The 19,374-nt window shown below is 43.8% G+C and overlaps 5 protein-coding genes across 5 annotated transcripts; 2 read left to right on the top strand and 3 right to left on the bottom strand.

Annotated features, from left to right (window-relative positions):
• Positions 1–4,607: 4,607 nt before the first annotated feature.
• On the bottom strand, positions 4,608–7,602 carry TRUGW13939_04870 (uncharacterized protein; the record flags this gene model as incomplete). The annotated part of the gene is made up of 2 exons (XM_035488035.1): positions 4,608–4,646; positions 4,696–7,602. Coding segments are annotated over 2 exons (2,946 nt in total), but the record flags the coding sequence as incomplete, so codon positions are not given.
• A 2,946-nt stretch (positions 7,603–10,548) lies between these two features.
• TRUGW13939_04869 (uncharacterized protein) lies at positions 10,549–11,190 on the top strand (the record flags this gene model as incomplete). The annotated part of the gene is made up of 1 exon (XM_035488034.1): positions 10,549–11,190. One exon carries the CDS (start codon positions 10,549–10,551, stop codon positions 11,188–11,190), a length of 642 nt encoding a protein of 213 aa, XP_035343927.1.
• A 1,434-nt stretch (positions 11,191–12,624) lies between these two features.
• TRUGW13939_04868 (uncharacterized protein) lies at positions 12,625–14,951 on the bottom strand (the record flags this gene model as incomplete). Its single annotated transcript, XM_035488033.1, has 4 exons — positions 12,625–13,965; positions 14,032–14,585; positions 14,653–14,759; positions 14,821–14,951. The coding sequence occupies 4 exons, from the start codon at positions 14,949–14,951 to the stop codon at positions 12,625–12,627; spliced, it is 2,133 nt and encodes a 710-aa protein (XP_035343926.1).
• Positions 14,952–16,601: 1,650 nt separating this feature from the next.
• On the top strand, positions 16,602–17,210 carry TRUGW13939_04867 (uncharacterized protein; the record flags this gene model as incomplete). The annotated part of the gene is made up of 1 exon (XM_035488032.1): positions 16,602–17,210. One exon carries the CDS (start codon positions 16,602–16,604, stop codon positions 17,208–17,210), a length of 609 nt encoding a protein of 202 aa, XP_035343925.1.
• A 1,342-nt stretch (positions 17,211–18,552) lies between these two features.
• TRUGW13939_04866 (uncharacterized protein) lies at positions 18,553–19,335 on the bottom strand (the record flags this gene model as incomplete). The annotated part of the gene is made up of 1 exon (XM_035488031.1): positions 18,553–19,335. One exon carries the CDS (start codon positions 19,333–19,335, stop codon positions 18,553–18,555), a length of 783 nt encoding a protein of 260 aa, XP_035343924.1.
• Between the last annotated feature and the right edge of the window lie 39 nt (positions 19,336–19,374).

Here is a 19,374-nt window from a genome sequence, read left to right as displayed (position 1 = left end):
CGCTAGAAATTTCAAACCATAACTTCCTCCAGATAAGTAGATCCTCTGTTCATCATCTATAGCGATAGCACCGTCACCCTCTCTATGATCCTTCTTATTACTAGTATGCTCAAATTAGCCCACCCTAGCTCTGGTTCCACATTTTCTAAAACCGGTGACATGCTGGTTGGATTCATCATAATGCTAGGTTATTATGTGACTTTAACTGACAGGTTAGCTTGGTCTTTTTTCACTGTTAGGGTGTGCGCAGGCGTCTATCGCGATATCAATAGAGACATCAATAGAAACAGGGATGATCATGACAATTTAAGGACTGATGAAGATAATACAAAACATATATACATAGTACGTTCGTCGATTACATCGTCTCCTGTTTTTTCGATCACCCCTCCCCAAATATGCCATTTCGTCTTCGCATCTCAACTTACAATATGACTGAATAATAGGATTACCCAAAAAGAGACCGCTAACCTAACCTTATATATAGAATGGCTCTTCTATACCATTCTATTTTCTCTCCTTATACATGTAATACTAATATAGGATATATAACTTACTGTCAATCGGTTCAACAACTCGTCACCAAGATGTGAATCGGGGTGGGTATTCTGCTAACAGAAGACAAGATGAGAACGTTGTGTAAGGCAATCCTAGGATAAGTAGAGTACTATCGCAATGATAGGCTGCAAAGTATGTTGAAGAGTAATAGTAATATGCTATTTGCTTGAGAGAATAAAACACAATGAGCTAGATACATGATGGTAAATGAGTGTCCTTATATAGCTGATCCTAAACATAGCGAGCATAGTCGATGCTCTGTTGGCTATGTTGTTGACATATCCAAACATAGTCTGGCTATGTTTGGCTATGTTCCCTGCATAGTCACGTGCCATGGTGCACTTCCACTGACATGGTGCATGCGCACCGCTGGGGTGCATCCGCACCGGGTGTACTCGCACAGGGTAGGTGGTTCTGCACTAAGTGTATTTGCACGGAAATGGTGCAGCCGCACCATTTAGGGTGTATGTCCACCTGGTGTGTCTTCACTAAACCAGTGCATCTGCACTGTCCAGATCACGTGAGTTCTCGTGTAGTCACTTCCGTCTTCGTTCCTACAATTAGCAAGTCTACTCCATAGGAGTTTCAGGCAGCTTGCTTATGTAAGTAGCGTCCGCTACTTATCGATTGGCTGAGCGTTCACGATTCTTATGACAATCCCCTCCTTCGAAGGCTGGCGTCCCGACAGTCACATAAATAGTCGCAGGCCCCCCGTCGCATAGGTAGGCGAATTTCTTTCTTGTTAACATTCTTGGTGGTGATGTTCTGACCATGTCGTCAAAGCAAAACATAAATACGAAAAACCTTCGGCTGCGTATCGAACAGTCTGGTATTATTCTGCCGATTCCTTGTCATCGTTGTGCAGTCCAAGGGAAGGTTTGCATTAAATCTGAAATTTCGAGTCGCTGTAGCGAGTGCGTTGGTTTTGGTCGCTGCAAGTGTCGCGATATGGCCTCGTCTGACCTGGCGTGGAAAAAGCTCATCAAGGCTCAAGAGAAGATTGAGGCCGATGACGATCGGTTGAATGCTGAGCTTGAGGCTCTCCTTGCCAAACGGGCTCGTTTGCATAAACAAAGGAAACTTCTCCGAAAGCGTGCTGGAGAATTTATTCAAACGGATATAAAGGATGTGGAGGAGTTGGAGCGTTTGGAGGAAAAGGAGGAGGAGGAACGGAAACGAGAGGCCGAGCTGCAAAAATCAAACGAGATGATTGCGGCTGCCATCCAGGAGTTTCCCGTGTCGTCTAACAACGAGTTCGACCACGTCCTCTCCGAGTTTCTTTCTGGCGAAACGCTCGAATCTTTTCGGGGCAGTTCAAGTGCCTAACTGGTTCCCATGAGTTGTGTTCCGGTCCGTATCCTTTCCAGCTGACTAAGTAAAAGATTCTTCCTTCCACTAACTTTCTCTTTAGAATGTTTTCAACTTCATATTCATCCTCGGTTGCTTCGTCGTTACTGTTTTCTGGGTTTTCGGTTGGTTCCAATAATGAGATGTGAAATACTGGGTGCACTTTCATTCTTGCTGGTAGTCGGAGTTTGTAATTGTCGTTAGCGAGTTTTTCTTGAATTGTGAAAGGTCCGTATTTGATAGCGTCAAGTTTGTTGCTTGGTCTCTTGCTTGGAATGTTGAATTTTTTCTGTCCAATTGTTCGTCGTAGTAAGTAAACTTTCTCCCCCTTTTTGAGGATTGGCGCGTCCTCGCGCTTCTTGTCGTAGTAGGTCTTCATTCGGTTTTCAGCCCACTTGATGTCTTTCGATATTGTCTGATGGAGTGCCTGTAGTTTGTTGGCTTGTATTATCGCGGCTTCGGATAATCCTTCTCGTGGTACTTCAGACCATGTCATTCTTGGGTGTCGTCCAAGATTCGCAAAATGTGGAACTTGTTTTGTCGTAGCGTTTTCTGCATTGTTTAATGCGAACTGTGCTAATGGTAGTAGTTCTACCCAATTGTCTTGTTCCCAATCTAAATAGTGTCGAAAATACTGTTCAACTGTTTGAATCATTCTCTCGGACTGGCCATCAGTCTGTTGGTGATTCGCGGTTGATAACTTGTGATGCATTCCGCATGCCTTTGCAATTGTCTGCCAATATTTGGATGTAAACAACTTGTCTCGGTCTGTGATAAGTTCGTTTGGTAATCCGGTCCATACAAAAACTTTTCGTAACATAAGTTTTGCACATTGTTCTGCTGTCATATCCTTTGGTGTTGGTTCTAAGATAACATATTTCGTAAGTCGGTCGACTGTTATCATGGCATCGGTGTAGGTAATTCCTGTTACTGGGTCCTTGGACTGCGGTAGTCCTTGGATAAAGTCAACAGTGATACTTTTCCATGCTTCTTCTGGTACTTCCGGTATTTGCATTTTTCCAAAGGGTTTGTGGTGTACTGCTTTGTTTCTGTTGCATTCGTCGCAGTTTCTGATGTAATTCTCAACCCTTTTTCGGACATAAGGAAAGTAGAATGTTCGGGTAATCATTTCGATTGTCCTTTCAACTCCTTGGTGTCCTTTTGTTGGAGGATCGTGGTATCGCTGAATGACTTCCGTAGTCATATTCTGCGGTACTCTGATCATTCCATTCCATATCGCTAAGCCTTTCTGAACATTTTTCGTAACTTGTCCGGCTTGTAATTCTTCTTGTATTTTTTGATCCTTGTTGGTTTCCCGATACATTCGTTCGTAGAACGGATCATCGTCAACAACTCTTATTGCGGTCGCAATGATCGCATTGTGATTGTGGCGTAGAACTCCTGATTCTTCTTGCAGAATGTTTGTCTTGGGGGTTCTATCCCGATTGCGTAATCTGGTCGTCTGCTTAATGCGTCTGCTGCTGCATTTTGTTTTCCTGGAATATGTTCAATCCTGTAATTGAATTTGGCTAGTTCTTCGGCCCATCGTATTTGTCTTCCAGATAATTCTTTTGTTGTCGTGAAGTACTTCAAATTGTGATGATCGCTTTTGACGATTACTTCATGTTTTGCTCCTTGGAGATAGTGCCGCCATTGTCGAAATGCTTGAACTATCGCGAGTAATTCTCGGTCGTGGACGTCGTAGTTAACTTCCGCCGATGTAAACTTTCTCGAGTAGAATGCGACAATCTGCGTTTCTCCTTTTTCATTGATTTGTTCATGGATTGCTCCAAGAGCATATCCAGATGCGTCTGTTCGTAGAATGCTTTGTAATTCTGGGTTAAACAGTTGTAATATTGGCGCAATTTTAACGAGTTCTTTAACGTTTTCAAAAGATCGTTGTCTTCTTGCTGTCCAATCGAATGGTTCGTCTTTTTTCAGCAATTCTGTCATTGGTGTTGTAACGTCTGAGTATTTCTCAAGATATCGTCGAACGTATCCGCTGGCTCCAAGAAAAGATTGTACGTCGTGGACGTTCGTTGGAGTTGGCCATTCGAGGATAGCGTCTAATTTCTCTTTCGGTATTTCTAGTCCGTTTGTTGTATATACCATTCCTAGGTAGTTGACTCGTGTGGTGTCGAATTCACACTTCTTGATTTTGAGAGTTAATCCTGCTTCCATGAGTTTTGTCATAACCAGTCGTACATGGTTATCGTGTTCCTTGGGGTCTTTTGAGTAGACTATAACATCATCGAAGTATACTGCAACGAAGAGGTTAAGGTATTCCCGTAGGATGTGGGTCATAAACCTCGCGAATTCTGCTGGTAGCCGTTTGAGTCCCATAGGCGCTACTAGCCATTCGTACAGTCCCAAGTCTGTAAGGAATGCTGTTTTCCAGATGTCGTCATTTTTCATTCGTAGGTTGTAGTATCCCCATTCAACGTCGAACATTGTCATGATTTTTGCGCCTTGCAATAAATCTCTCTTCTGTTCCTGGTGTGGTGCTTTGTTTGCGTCGTCTTCGGTCATATTGTTTAATTTTCGGTAGTCGATGACCATTCGTGGTGATCCGTCGCGTTTTGGTACAAACATTGCTTGTGCAGAAGCCTTTGCTTTTGATTCTCTGATGTAACCGGCTGCTAAGAATTTCTCAATGAATTCCTTAGTAGTTCGGAGTTCATCTTGTGAGATTTGTCGTTGCTTCACTTGTGGTACTTGTGCTCCTTCCTTGAGCGGTATCTCTGCTTCGTATTCTGTTTCGTGTTGTGGTAGTCGATATTCTTTCTTCACAAATAATTCGGTAAAGTCCCGATATTTTTCTGGTAGCTTGTCGAGCACTTCCTTTAGTTCTTTTTCGTAGATTTCTTTTGGTTTCTTTCGTGTTTCAATTTGTCGGCCTATTTCGTTTATTTCTTCAGCATGTTTCACCTTCAACTGCTGGTTCGGCTTGATCCCCATCTGCTCTGTTTGCAGCGTTTTCAGGTCTATTGACACCGTCTCGTGTTTCCAGTCAATGACAGGATTATGTTTCCGTAGCCACGTCATTCCGAGTATAATGTCGAAATCCTTTCGCTCGAACGGACTTAAATCCAGTTGGATGCTTTCTTCGTGTTCTCCTGATTTGAGTGTGATGTTTCCAGTTCGTCGTACGAATCCTTCGATCGTGATTTGTCCTTCAAAATTTTGTACAGTATGCCATAGGTTTGTCTCGTGCGTTTGGATCCTGTTTTTCTTGACGTATGCTTCGCTAATGTAGTTCGTTGATGCTCCCGAGTCGAGGAGTAGTTTGGCTTCGTGTCCGTTGATTGTTCCCTTGATAATGATCACAGTTTCTCCTGTCTTGATAGTTGTGGCAATAAGGTGGTGTCCCTTTCTGTGCCTCTCAAGGTATCGTTTCTGTGATAGAACAATTTCGGTCCAGTCTTCATCGGTGTAGATGACTCGTCCTTCGTGGTATGGACATTTTTTCGCGTAGCACTGGTCAGTTTCGATGCTATTATGGAAAGGGTGCCAAATTTCTTCTGCGTAGCACCAACATTCGTTCCAGCCCTTCGGGCAGTCCGGGATGGGTTGATAGATGATCATCGGTGCCGTTGGCTTCCATTTGTTCTTTTCCTTTTCTTCGAGGTGAGTCGGACATTTTGACTCATAGCATTGCGTCCAGTGTATTTTCTTGTGATGGTGTCCTCCATATTGTGGGTAGTACATGCATGAACATCTTTCGGTATGCCCAAGCATCGGGTGGCACAACCGTGTTCCTTTGGTGAGTGAGACGTATTCGAATTCGTTTGCGAGTGCGATGTTCTTTTTTCCGTGCATATCGCATTTGTGAAATGTCCACTCGTGGCATTTTTCGCATTCGAGGATGTGTTGTCGGTATGTCTGAATAGAGTCTTCCCAACATACTGGTTTGGGTGGTTTGCAACTGCATTCTCGTTTTGGTTCTTCGTAGTCGATTTCAGGGAATTCTTCTGTTGTTTCGGAGTCTTCGCTGTCTGTTTTCAGTTCTTCTTTGCTTGTTTCTGGAATCTCAATTTTTATTCCTGGAACCGTCGTGCTGGTTCCTAGGACTGAATCCCATTCTTTCTTTGTGATTGGTGGTCGTTTCTGGAACAGTCTGATTGTTTCATTTGCTTGGTCGATCGCCCTTGCGGCGTCTCTTCTGAGGTTTGTTGTTCTTGTTAACTGTGAATGTTGCGGGGTGTCTGATTCTCGATCCGAGTCCTCGTGGTCAACTTCTCTGTCTTTTCCACCGTCTCGAAACGTCAGGGGGTGTCGGCTTTCACTTCCTGATGAAAGGTCATCAATACGCCGTCCAGCGGTTTTGCTGTATTGGTCTTCTCTGCGAGGTTCTCTGATCGGTCCTTTCTCTTGACCTCGTCGTAGGTGAGGTTGCGCTTCTTCCGGGTTAGCGTCTTCTTCCTGGGGTGGTTCCCTTTCTGAACTCTGTCTGAGGCGTCCCTTAGATTGCCCAGGGCTATCTTCTTGCTCGAATTTCTTGAGCGATTCGTATATTTCCTTTTCTAGTATCGGTCCCCAGAAGTCCTTGACTTCGTCGACCTGTTCATTTTCTGACTCCTCCTCCTCACTGTCCGAGGGGGTCACAATTGTCTGGTGTATGGCCGCAACTTGTTGATGGACTGTTGTTATTTTTTGAGGGCTGACGTTACCGTTCTGTTTGTTTTGCCCTGATCGACACTGTCGTGCAAAGTGTCCTTTTCGTCCGCACTTGTAACAAGCTTTGTTTTCCTTGCGCTTGGCCATTTCTTCCTTACTGATCACGTTGTTGAGCTGCATCTTGACATCGCCGTCCTTGTCGTATTGGGTTCCTCGCTTTGCCGATGTGTTGGCATACTGAGGGAATCCTCCAACTTTCTTCCATCTCTGAAACTCCTGTCGCTTCTGTTTGATCTCGAACAGTTTGTTGTCAATCTTGACCGCCATCTCAATGAATCTGTCAATGTTGTCGGGTCGGTCGAGTTTGATGAGTTCCGTCTGGACTTCTTCCTTGAGCATGTTCTCAAAGGTTGCGATTTGAATAGCATCATCATAGTGTAGTGGTGTTACTATCTGTCGGAATTTGGTTGCCAACTGCTGAGCGGATCCGGTCTGTCGTAGGTATCTTAGTTGTCTTTCCGCGGTCCGTAGCTCGTCGATGTTTCCGAACGCTTCTCCAAGTTTCTGTTTGAACATGCCGTAGTTCGAAAACAGTTCCCTGGTGATAGTCCCCCAACTACTTCTGTCGGTAGTGTACAATTCACTTAGCATGGGTTGTATCCATTCTGCTGCTGCATCGGTAAAGCATGATGCCACAAAGATCATTTTCTTTTTGTCATGGGTGATCTGGTTGGCTTCGATATGCATTTCCATGTTGACCAAAAATGTCTTCAACTTAGATCTAGTTCCGTCGAAGGTCATGGGTTTTGGTAGTTTGACCCTGTTGCCGGCTGTTCCAGCTTCGCCAGGTGGTATAGCCATGACTTGAGCTTCGAGTTGGTTGACATGATCGTCTCTTTCAGCGATTGCAGCTTGCAGTCTTTGAATGTGTTCATTCATTTGATCGATGACTCTTTCCAACGTGGTGAATCTTTGCTGGGTTTGCTCGTCGGGTTCATCGTCACTGTCTTGATCGACTGGTCTTGCTTGTCTTGCAGGTGGGCGCGGAGTTGCCGGTCCTGCTGCTGGTGCATTGCTATTTCCTGCCATGATTAGCTCGTTAGTAAGGTTTGATTGCTTACCTAGTTCTCAAAACTTCGTGTTATGAGGGTGTTTTATTGTCAATCGGTTCAACAACTCGTCACCAAGATGTGAATCGGGGTGGGTATTCTGCTAACAGAAGACAAGATGAGAACGTTGTGTAAGGCAATCCTAGGATAAGTAGAGTACTATCGCAATGATAGGCTGCAAAGTATGTTGAAGAGTAATAGTAATATGCTATTTGCTTGAGAGAATAAAACACAATGAGCTAGATACATGATGGTAAATGAGTGTCCTTATATAGCTGATCCTAAACATAGCGAGCATAGTCGATGCTCTGTTGGCTATGTTGTTGACATATCCAAACATAGTCTGGCTATGTTTGGCTATGTTCCCTGCATAGTCACGTGCCATGGTGCACTTCCACTGACATGGTGCATGCGCACCGCTGGGGTGCATCCGCACCGGGTGTACTCGCACAGGGTAGGTGGTTCTGCACTAAGTGTATTTGCACGGAAATGGTGCAGCCGCACCATTTAGGGTGTATGTCCACCTGGTGTGTCTTCACTAAACCAGTGCATCTGCACTGTCCAGATCACGTGAGTTCTCGTGTAGTCACTTCCGTCTTCGTTCCTACAATTAGCAAGTCTACTCCATAGGAGTTTCAGGCAGCTTGCTTATGTAAGTAGCGTCCGCTACTTATCGATTGGCTGAGCGTTCACGATTCTTATGACACTTACTTCCCTTGTTGGCTTCACGAGATCCCTACGAACAATCCAAATTCGCTTCCAATCTTTTAGCAACTATATGCATAAGTGTAGTTCCATAATTACAGGTGTTATAGAATTAGCATGTTTTAGCATCCTCACATTAAGAATATCGAAAGAGCGTTCGGTGTCCTAAATTTTATAAAAGATTAGAATAAGTTAGTGCTAGCTAGTACATGTAGCCTCTGCTATGGACTCATTTTCACCATTTTATTATTATATTATTAAAGGTTAAAGATATTAGTATACATAATACTTATAATAAGTTTTATTCCCATTCTAATAAATATCTAATAGCTCTTTGTTTGATTTTAACAAACAAATTAAAATATTTCTAAGATATATATGTCTATAAAGGTAAATTATCTAAGGTTTATCTTATTGCTAGATTGCTATTCGTATAGGTGGATTGATATAATATCCACTAGTTTAGTGTAGATTTAAACTGCAGTTGTTTTTTAAGTAGTTGTTCTACTTGAAGCCTTATTAGTAGTGGGTATAGTTCAATATTAAAGGCTTTCGCTAAGGTGATTTAAAATGCACTACTTACAAGGACTACATATGTACTGCATGCTGTTAGATTCTGGCGAAGTCGCGCACGCTTTTACTAGTTTCCATCTTTAGCGAGTTCCCCTGGCCACCACTACATTATCAACATTTTTAAAAATATATTATTACCGTATATAAAACATTAATAAATTTTAGAATTCTTTTCCTAAGATACATTATAGATATAGGCTTTATGCCTGTTGCAACTTGCTCTCGAAAATAACGACATTTTAGAGGGAAGCTGTGGCGTGGATATGCCTCCCTATAATGCGGGTGTGCCGGATAGCGTCCTGGGTTGCGTAAATAAACAATAAAAATAAAATGCTTAGGCTTTTGAGGAGAAAATTGGACAGGTGTCTTAAGAGGAATAGTGTATATTTGCACGGCCAACCTTATAAGATGACCGCGGGCACATTATAGATGCCTACCTAAGTAACATGACCAGGTGTAAACATTATGTTAATTCATTATCTAAAGTTGATTAATCCCCGCAGTCCTTTCTCAATTTCGCTAAATCTCGGGTGACGATCAAGTCAGTGCCACCTACTGAAACCAGACGATGGAAGGTTGATTTGTGGATTAGTATGTCCCCTGCACAAAGACTACATTGGCGCATGAATCTAGAATCCCCCGTGTGCCAACCACCCCTGCCCTATGGAGAGCCACACATATTAGCTACATCGATAACCCAAACTCGTGGAGATTGGTGCTTCTGAGAAATATTATGACGCATTTATTCTCGTCAGCGCCGCAAACGCAATATAGATTTGAGTTTCGATAGTTCCGCAGCCCTCAGCAATAAACAACCCATTGTTAACAACAACGTATTTACATGGTTTCGGTGCGGCAAGATGTTGCAGCCTCAATATCATTAACCTATATCAAATCGTATTGTCTTTTATTGTCTTTGACGTTATGTTATTAAGTTCCATCTTGCTGAATGAGACAGGTAAACCAAGACAATCACATACACCCATAGAGACCAGAAGCCAGTAATCCACAATCCCGAGTTCGGAATACTTGAGTTAATAGCTGCTCAACATATTTCCCCAACGCCAATCTAACCCCATGCTCTTTTTGAGGCACAATGATGTCAAGAGAAACGTCAAACTTGTTTAGAGCGACAGTAGAATGGGGATCCGTGCGGAGACTGGTCAGGTTACCAGCGTGCAGCCAGCAGGGGGTCTATTCTCTAGGTAGCAGTCAGTTTCCTTATTGAGAGATCGCGCCACGGTAGGTATCCTCTTTTGACGCTATCGACCCCGCAAAGGCATAACATCTTAGATATCTTCAAATTAAATACTACCATTGTCTATTTCCAAATGCAGGCTGCATGCAACATACACTGGGCCAATAAGGAAGAAGCATGACGCAATCGAGGAGCTAAGCACTACTGGTACGCTACTTCTAGCGTTATTAACTGTGCCCAGTGCGTCAGAAAAAGGACGGGGAAATGCGGACATTTCCATGTGAAGCAACACCTATCCAGTACGTGTATGAATGTGTCAAGCTTAAACGATGGCAAATTAAAAATTATTTAAAGAGTGTAGTTCATCCTGTATCAGTTAATACTCTGAGTGCTTTTATCACACATTTTAGAATAGACACCTTCAAAGCTCAAACTACAATCATGACAATCCAAATCTCAGCTGAAAACGCCCTCCTCGCCCGAGCCCGTGCCAGTCACAGTACTGAAGACTGCATGGCACTCTACCACGAATGGGCCGCCACTTACAACGATCACCTAGCAGACGCGTCTCAAAATTATGTGGCCCCGGTCTTGGTCGCCGAAGCCGCTCTCAAGTGGAAAATCCACCCTAGGGGACCGATCCTGGATGCTGGCTGTGGGACTGGCCTTGTTGGAGAAGCCCTTTCACAGTCTCTTACAGTGACTATTGATGGCATTGACTTGTCGCCAGCTATGCTCAAAGTGGCAAGACAGACCGGTGTATATCGAGATCTTGTTCTCGGGGACTTGACTCAAAAGATCGAGAAACCAGACGAATCATATGATATAGTGACATGCGCTGGTACCTTCACTGAGGGTCATGTCGGTCCTGACCCTGCCTTGAGAGAATTTGTTAGGGTTACCATGAAAAATGGGCTGATCGTTGCAACAATACTTAATAAGATATGGAAATCAGGGGGTTATAAAGCTGAAATCGAAAAACTAGAGGCGGAAGGTCTTCTAAAAGTCGTTAATGTGGAGATCAAGGACTATAGAAAGGGAGCGGGCGACAAAGCAACATTGGTTGTCCTTGAGAAGATTTAATCCGCTTGATTCATAACATAACAAGCTGCCAATACTAGTTGAGGCAAACATGCGATGTTTTAAAATGGCAATACAATTATGCAATTTAAATTCTGATTTAGGTCAACTGATCAAAAATTACATGTGACTTGATTCATTTAACAATAGGGGGTTGTCCATACCAAGTGTATGGGAGCGAATTTGCATATAAATGAGATTTGTACTATATGGGGAGAAAAATCACCGAATAATAGCTAATTACTGCGACTGATATTAGTTAGGCCTAGGATACAATATAATTTAAAAAAAATTGAAACCGCGCAGAAAAACAGCTACCCCATTTCCCTTTTTTTAAACATGCGATGCTCTGATTAGTCAGAGAGTCTGTGTTGAAAGCATTCCTTCCCAGGGCTGTTTTCTTTTGTACTCTAGCTTCATTTTTCGCCAATAGACCGTGCATTCAAAATATCTAGATAATAATCGGGCCTTCAATAAGTATCTCCCCCAATGCACCAATTGGCACTGATTTGTCCATAATTCCAATTTCCGTTAACCAGAGATTCACTCCTCGGCTATGGTATCTATATGTATATATCTGAAGTGACCAGAATCTTCAATTTAGAAAAAAATTGAAACAGAGAATCGTGGTGCACTCAATCAGCCCATACATATTAAACAGGTAAGCAGATAAACACTATTACTACATATCCCGTTGCCGGTTCATATTAACAGTTCTCTAGTTAAAATTAAATCATTTAAGTCTAATAACTATTTCGCGCTCATAGTTTAAGAAACTAAGAGAATAAACTAAACCTAGTTGACTTTATAATCTCGCATGAGAACGCCAATATAACCCTTCATAGTCCATCATTAGGATCACAGAGACAGCCACCTTATAATGTAGAAAAAATTAAGGATGCAAGCATCAAATGAGTAGAATGAACTATCCAAAAATGATATATTAGCATTAATTTAAAATCCTCCTGGCCCACAATAATATAGTATCGCCGTGACCAAGTTTTCATGAGTAACCTTTACAGCTCTAGTACTACTAGAGGTAAACATTGCGTATACAAGATCATTGGATAAAGCCACATTTAAAGTGCGAGACACTGATATAGGAGACATCTCAGCTGCTACCTACTTTCTAACTATTACCGTCTTATTCCGATTTGGCGTCTAAGCTTGAGAGCTTACTCAGCCTTTAGTAGGCTCTCAGGTGGTTCGTTTTATATCAAATATCAGGTTTGATAGTGTTCATTTGCGTATAGGCAGAGTTAACAGATGCTAACATCACCCATTCCTACTAGTGTATGTCTGTAACCTAATACTCAATTAATCTCACTTTGATTTACCCATTCACCGTCCTTTCAATCAACTAAAGCGCCACTATTTAAATAAACAACAGGTGGAGGAGACAAAAATAGCGGAGGAAAAAAGAAACACTGCATACGCCTACTCTGATTTTTCCCACCCCGGGACTTCTCCGTTCGTGTACCCATGACACATGGTGCTATTTTTTCCATTCGTCCAGTTCCTGCCGCCAGCTGTTGGCAATAACCCTTCAGCAAGAGCCAATAGATCATCGTATATCGAACCACACTGGATAATCTCGCGTATGATCGAGATCCATCCACCAATTGTCTTCTTCGGCCGGCCGTGAAAAGTTTGACCGTCGGCAGTCGGGTGCTCGAGAAAACCCTGGTGGAAGGGTACACCAAGCGTGATGCGTACGAAATCATACAGCACGCGCGATCCAGCGCCCAAAAGGTGCGACGTATGGGGAGCAGCTGAAAAGGACGCAAACGTCTTTTTCCAGACTTTCCAAACCACGCCGACCGCGTGTTCCTTCCATTTAGTAATGTCAGCCACGGCACCGCCGACATGCGAGAGGACAATGGGCACGGTGGAATCAATAAGTGATGCGCAGCGATCATATAGGTTCAATTTTGCAGTTGATCCCCAAGCGCGATCAACATTAGCTTGGACGCTTGTTTGAAGTGAATTTAACTGGTCATCCTCTACCTTGTTGGAAAATGCCAATTCAATCGTCGACGCAAGAGCTTTGGTTGCATCGGCTATGAATGCCATGTGAAGAGCGCGAAGGTCCAGTTCCTGCGAAACAATGAAGACGCTGCAGGCACACATGTTGGTCAACACGTCGATCGCGTCTTGGCTCATACGAGCAGAGGCAAAAGCCATTGAATTGACTGACTGGTTGTGCATTTCTGCTGCCTGCACGTGGGAACTCATCGGGTTGGCGAGATAGGACAGTTCGGCCATATAAGCAGCCATGTTAATATCGACCCCCTTCATGGTGAAGGAGATATTAGGGTTATCCGCAGCAAGGTTGGCAGGAAGGCCGCCACTGAGATGGACGTCAATCATCTCTGTGCTCTGTGCAAATAGAATTCGACCAAACATCTGCAACGCGAGGCGGGCTTTTTCCATCGCCGAGGTGACTGCTGCTGCTTGGAAGTTACAACCGTAGTAAATGTCGTTAGAATAACTATCAACCAGTGGGTTGTCACATGAAGAGTTCAGATCAATACTGATTTGTTGGTCGGCCAGCAACAAGTCTTCTAATTGTGGACCGATCCATTGCGGAGCGCTGCGGAGAGAATATCGGTCTTGCACCAAATCTTCGCGTCGACGGGATTTTGGTTCAAGAACGTCTCGAGATAGATGAGAACCCCCAAGGAAGTAGGCAATGTTGCGGGCACACTCGATCTGCCCTGGGTGCGGACGTGCTCGGGCAATGAACGGATGGAAGCTCTCTGAGCTCCCACGAAGCGCCTGAGATGATAAAAGGCTGTTAGTTATTCACTATTCGTATAACACAAATGTACATTGTCTACTAACTTCAACCGCCCCACCAGTCAACACCTGTGTGAGGAATGCAAGTGAGTGGGCTTGAGCCACAACCAGAGCACCAAGACCTGCTGATGACGCTGTTCCATTGACCAACCCCAATCCTTCCTTCGGACCAAGAGAAACAGGGGCGAGACCAGTCTCTTGTAGAGCTTGGTGCGACCGGAAAACCTTGCCGTGCTTTTCGAGGAGAATGTCTGGGTTTCCCTCAATGCTACCGGTAACATAGGCGAGAGGCATGAGGTCTCCTGAAGCTGATACGGTACCTCGAAGTGGGACTACCGGCGTTAGACCATGTTCTAACAAACTTATTATAGCCTTGATGATGGTAAGTGAGACGGCTGAATGTCCTCGGAGCGAAGCGTTGCATCTCACGACCATTGCAGCGCGCACCCATTCCAGAGGCGTGGAGTGTCCAGGGATCAATGAACCATTGGAAGGTTTCGTTGGGATACCACTCTGCGTGAGTTGCATCAGCGCCTTTTGTAGCTCTATGACCTCGGTCGTACGCGAGTCGGCACTACCTCCAAAATCAGTGTTGACACCTAAGCGAGCAATTAACTATCAGTTTCTACATGTCGAAATGGAAAACCCGGATACATTGCGACATACCGTAAACATACCAACCCCTAGCTAAATGGTCGAATAAAACATCCACGCTATCTTGCAACCGGTTTATGATCTTTGGATCTTCTGACAGCTGTGGCGTACTGGCCTGTCTAATCATCCAGTCAAGACAATGGCCTTTGATATTTGTACAAACATACTAAAGTGACGTACTGTGAAGTTGCTACCACTTCTGCAATGTGTAGTAATTTCCCGTTCAGTTCATAGCTCTGCTCCTTCGATCGCTGTCGTATGAGCTTCCAAAGCTCGTGAACCTTGACCAGGTGAGGGCTTTGTCTAGACATGACTGGTTGCCACCTTAACATTGCTCACTGTTCAATTGATATGGCTGGGACTCTTATTTAAGGGAATAACTAAAAAAGTATTTCTTATCTGGGCTCCTGTTTATTTGTTTCCACTTTTCTTTATTTAAGAGCAGGAATTTGGGTTGTTCACCTATTAGAGACCGGACTAGCAGCAAGGCAAGTCAACTTATTGTCTCTCACATATGCAAGTATCCTATAATGAGACTTTTATGGCATTACGGTAAATTCAGTCCCCGCTTTCCTTCGATAAATAAAGAATACCCAAGTTAAGACATAGTGGGTCTAGTCACACTATGTCGCAGGTTATGATTTAGAAATCTCACAGATTTTTGGTTTTGCAGCTACTAATGTAATACGTCTACCATTTTTCTCTTAGTTATTATAGTTACATTCTATCCAAATTCTTTTGAATTCTAGATATAATTTAGGTATTTTATGTACAACTGCCTATTATCTTATTAAATTAAAATACTAAGGACCCTTTAAGACATTAATTCAAAAAGACGATTTTTGAAGGTGGGATAGATTACAGTCGGTATGCCGATCCTTCGTAATGTGATATAATACACAGTCACCACATTACAGTAACTCCACTTGGCGCTTGACCGTCCTTGTATTGTCTTTTCTTTTTTTGTTCTCATTCTACAGTACAACTCCGCATAGGGTAGATGCACAGTCTCGGCCACCGAAGCCAACTCCATATTTACCCATTTGACGCTGGCGAGAATGTGGTAAGACTGGACTCTGAGCCAACCACCCTAACTTCGTCCTGTGTTTCTCGTCATGCATACCGGCTGGTCTTGCATTATTTTCTTTATCTCGAGGGTATTATTCGGCGAGTAATGAGTACTTTTCTGAGGAGATCAAATTCCATACTCCTTACATTACATTCGAACCTTGATACTATGTCAACACGCTGCAACAAAGATATCTGATGTTGGTAGCTAAGCTAGTGGAGATATTTCTAAATTTCCAACCAGATTATGATACACAAAGACGGTGTGTTTTTATTATTTGTCATAGTGTTGTAACTAATTGGTAATCCTATCATAGCTCATTGCCGGAAGCCTGGCTAGTATTCGCCCATTCGGACGTTCCACAACGTTAGGAAACACTTTTGCACCCGCAATCTCTCCGCAGCTTTGAGTAGAATACACTTGCCCCTTGTGTCTGGCAAACACAATCACTAGCACATTGAACTTTTGGTGCTCTTCACCGTTCTGGTATGGTAACCGCCTATCAGACTGTGTGTCGAATAGCTACCTTCTCACTCTTATTCTACTAGGAGCATGTCTAGCCTCGGTGATTACATGCTTCATCTCATATTTCTATTTCTGTTCGCAAAATGCAAGGAAAAACCACACCGACTTTCAGCCCGTGGCCAGTAGTGACCATGAATCTCTGGATCAAATCGCTCATGCATTGCATCAATACACAATGTCGATTCCACCGTACTCTCCGTATTTGCTCCAATGGGCTAGCCAGCAGTGGATTACTATCCAGGTCAATGTTCTTGGCCTTTTTATCATGTTCTTCACTGCAGCCTTTGTGATATAGAATTTGGAATCAACTTACTCCAGTAGCGCGACACTTGTACTTCCATATGCTGCGAATTTAAACGAAATAAACATGTGGTATGTGCAACTTTATATTATTGTCCAACAGAATCTAAATTCACTGGAACGAGTCCTTAAATGCACTGAGATAGAGCAGGAAGTTAAGCAGCCATTCATAAGGACCGTCGATATTCCTGAGCACTGCCCGTCGCAGGGTGGAGTTCACTTCGAAGGATACAAAACTCGGTACGCGCCTGAGCTGCCTCCAGTCTTCAATGATATTGGTTTCAACGTCCTACCGGGCGAGCGTGTTGCTGTCGTAGGGCGCACAAGTGTGGGAAAAAGGACGCTCACGCTGGCAATCATCCGGGGCTTGGAGGCAGAACTCAGTCCCATAAAGATCGATGATATCGATATTAGTGAAGTGACGCTGCATCAACTCCGACAGGCTGTTACTATAGTGTCGCAGGACCCTGGGCTGTTCCGACGCTCAATGAGCGAGAATCTCGATCCGCTACGTTGCTATACCAATGAAGAAATGCTTGAAGTACACCGGAAAGTCCGTCTTCTACATGCTATCAGTACAGATAATCTAAACTCAGCCACTACCCTAAATTACCTAGATCATTCAGCAGACGCGCTTTCTCGCGGGCAGGGCCAGTTGCTGTGCATTTCCCAGTGATTGCTCGAGTCTACCGCATCTACTAACTGTGCTACAAATGCAAACCATCCAGGAAAGCCTGCGTGCTTGCGTTGCTGCTGGAAGGTGAAATGCTAGCAGATTAAGCATCGTGTCGAAGAAAGATGAAATTAGTAAAATAATAACGGCTTGAAAGGCACTCATTCATCAATAGTTTAAATAATATATATCATGGCGTAGCCGCATCGGCGACAAGCCAGCTGGCGACGACGTCAACTGGGTAGCTGCCAACAGAACCCGCGATATATGTTCAATACGGGTTGAATCTAAATATCAATTGATAGAAAGGTACAAATTTGTTGGGAGAATTGTTATGCCTCCGTATTAGATAGGTGGATTAGTCATGATTTGCCTTTCCATCAATCTACCTACAATATACAGAGATTCGCAAGTCTGGCTTCGGTGGTATTGTATGCTTCCAAAGTATCTAGATGTCGTTATTTGACGTCTCATTTCCAAATAACAGATAGATCTTTGATATTGTCTTATATAACCACAACTATGCCTCTAACACAGATTGTATGATTTATGCTGAACCGCACATTCTCAACTTCTGGCCATCGTAGTATGCTTCGACGAGATGGAGATGTTGCGGATGCATAACAGAAAACATTAGGACCTATATCATGTATTACATTAGCAAAGTTATTAAAACGGGCCATATAGTCTTTCCTTGAAAACCTAGCGACTTACTAGGGCGTTCTGACCAGTAGATTTCAACTGACCTCTTATAGGATTGATCGCGTGGATAAGTTCACCGCGATTAATTCTATAGTCTTCAACGAAAGAATCGTGTATAATGAGATACTTGATATGGGGGCAACTTTGTCTCTTTACGCGTCAGGCATGTGAACGACACACTTTAATAATGGTCGTTTTTGAATAGTTCCTCAACACCCAGATCGCCCTAGCTAGACAGAAGTTGGCGGAGATATGCTACTTTGGCGAGGTCTGAAAAGCCATACGGTAGTACACGAATGCCTAGCTTAATACGGCACTGTTCTTGAGATACCCCAGAGAGGAAACTGCTTAGATATTGATGTAGGTTCCTCGCATTCCAATGTGTGTTACTGTCGATATATTCAAGTTTATGTAAGCCAGGAAAGATCACCTTCGAAAGTAGATAGAAGGCACCAATTGCGATATTCATATATGTCCTTCGTGATATAGAACCTAGCCGATGACAAAGAGCGGAACCTATATCAAGGCGCTTATCGGTTCTGGTTTTTCTCTCCTATCTCCTTAAGCCGCTCATTAAATGTGTACGATCCGACCGATGTCCATGGTAGTATTTATCCCCAGTTAACCAACTCTATCACAACATCTAGAACCTAAATGCCTGTTCTCCAAGTGTGACAAAAGAAGTGCACTTCCGGACCAGATGCGTAGATAGTCGTTCGACGACCGGGAGTTGATGGAACGGCTCTGACTCTGCTGTCGAAGGGAATTTGAATTCGCAATCTCCCTCCCAGACTTCCCCAACCTCCAGATGGAAATCCACCTCGACGAATTCCCGAACTGACGGTTTCGCCCCAGGCACAGAAGATGGTATCAACCGAAGGTTAAGCACCGGGGCACCACCGCCCCCAAACTGCGATGCAGCCTCGCTAGACAAGCGGGTGGTCGGTTTAAAGGAATATTCCAAGGCAGGCGTAGTATTATCCAAAGGTGAGATACAATGCCCCCGAATCTCGGCAGTCTGATCCGCGAGCAAGGGCTTAAATTCTACCTCGCCAAGAAGCTTCGGAAATCCAAAGAGTTCCCGGCCAATGTAGACGGCTCTTGGGTTATCGAGGACTAGGAGGATGGAGAAGTTGAATTTCTTGCCGTTGTAAAGAACTTCGACCATTTGAAACACTTCAAAGCAGGCTCCCAGTGGGGCCGGGCCGTAGTCAATAATCATCAAAGTCACAATTGGGTTGCGCTCGATCGTAAGGTTGTCCGGGAGGAGATGTCGAATCAGCTCACCATCCGTGCGGTATCGTATAATGATCGAGCTGACTCCGTTCCACTCCATGGTTCCAGTAGGCGCCTCGTACGGCGGGGAAAAGAATGGAATGGGATAACTCAAATCCTTGGAGGAAACTTTGCCATTAATAAAATCCATGTTGATAGCTCTTTGCGCTTCTATGAGTATAATGCCTGG

The sequence above is a fragment of the Talaromyces rugulosus genome, chromosome III (genome assembly GCF_013368755.1).
Source record: "Talaromyces rugulosus chromosome III, complete sequence".
Taxonomy (NCBI): Eukaryota; Fungi; Ascomycota; class Eurotiomycetes; order Eurotiales; family Trichocomaceae; genus Talaromyces; species Talaromyces rugulosus.
The sequence above is the reverse complement of the archived record's forward strand: the minus strand, read 5'-3'. Positions and strand labels throughout refer to the sequence as shown.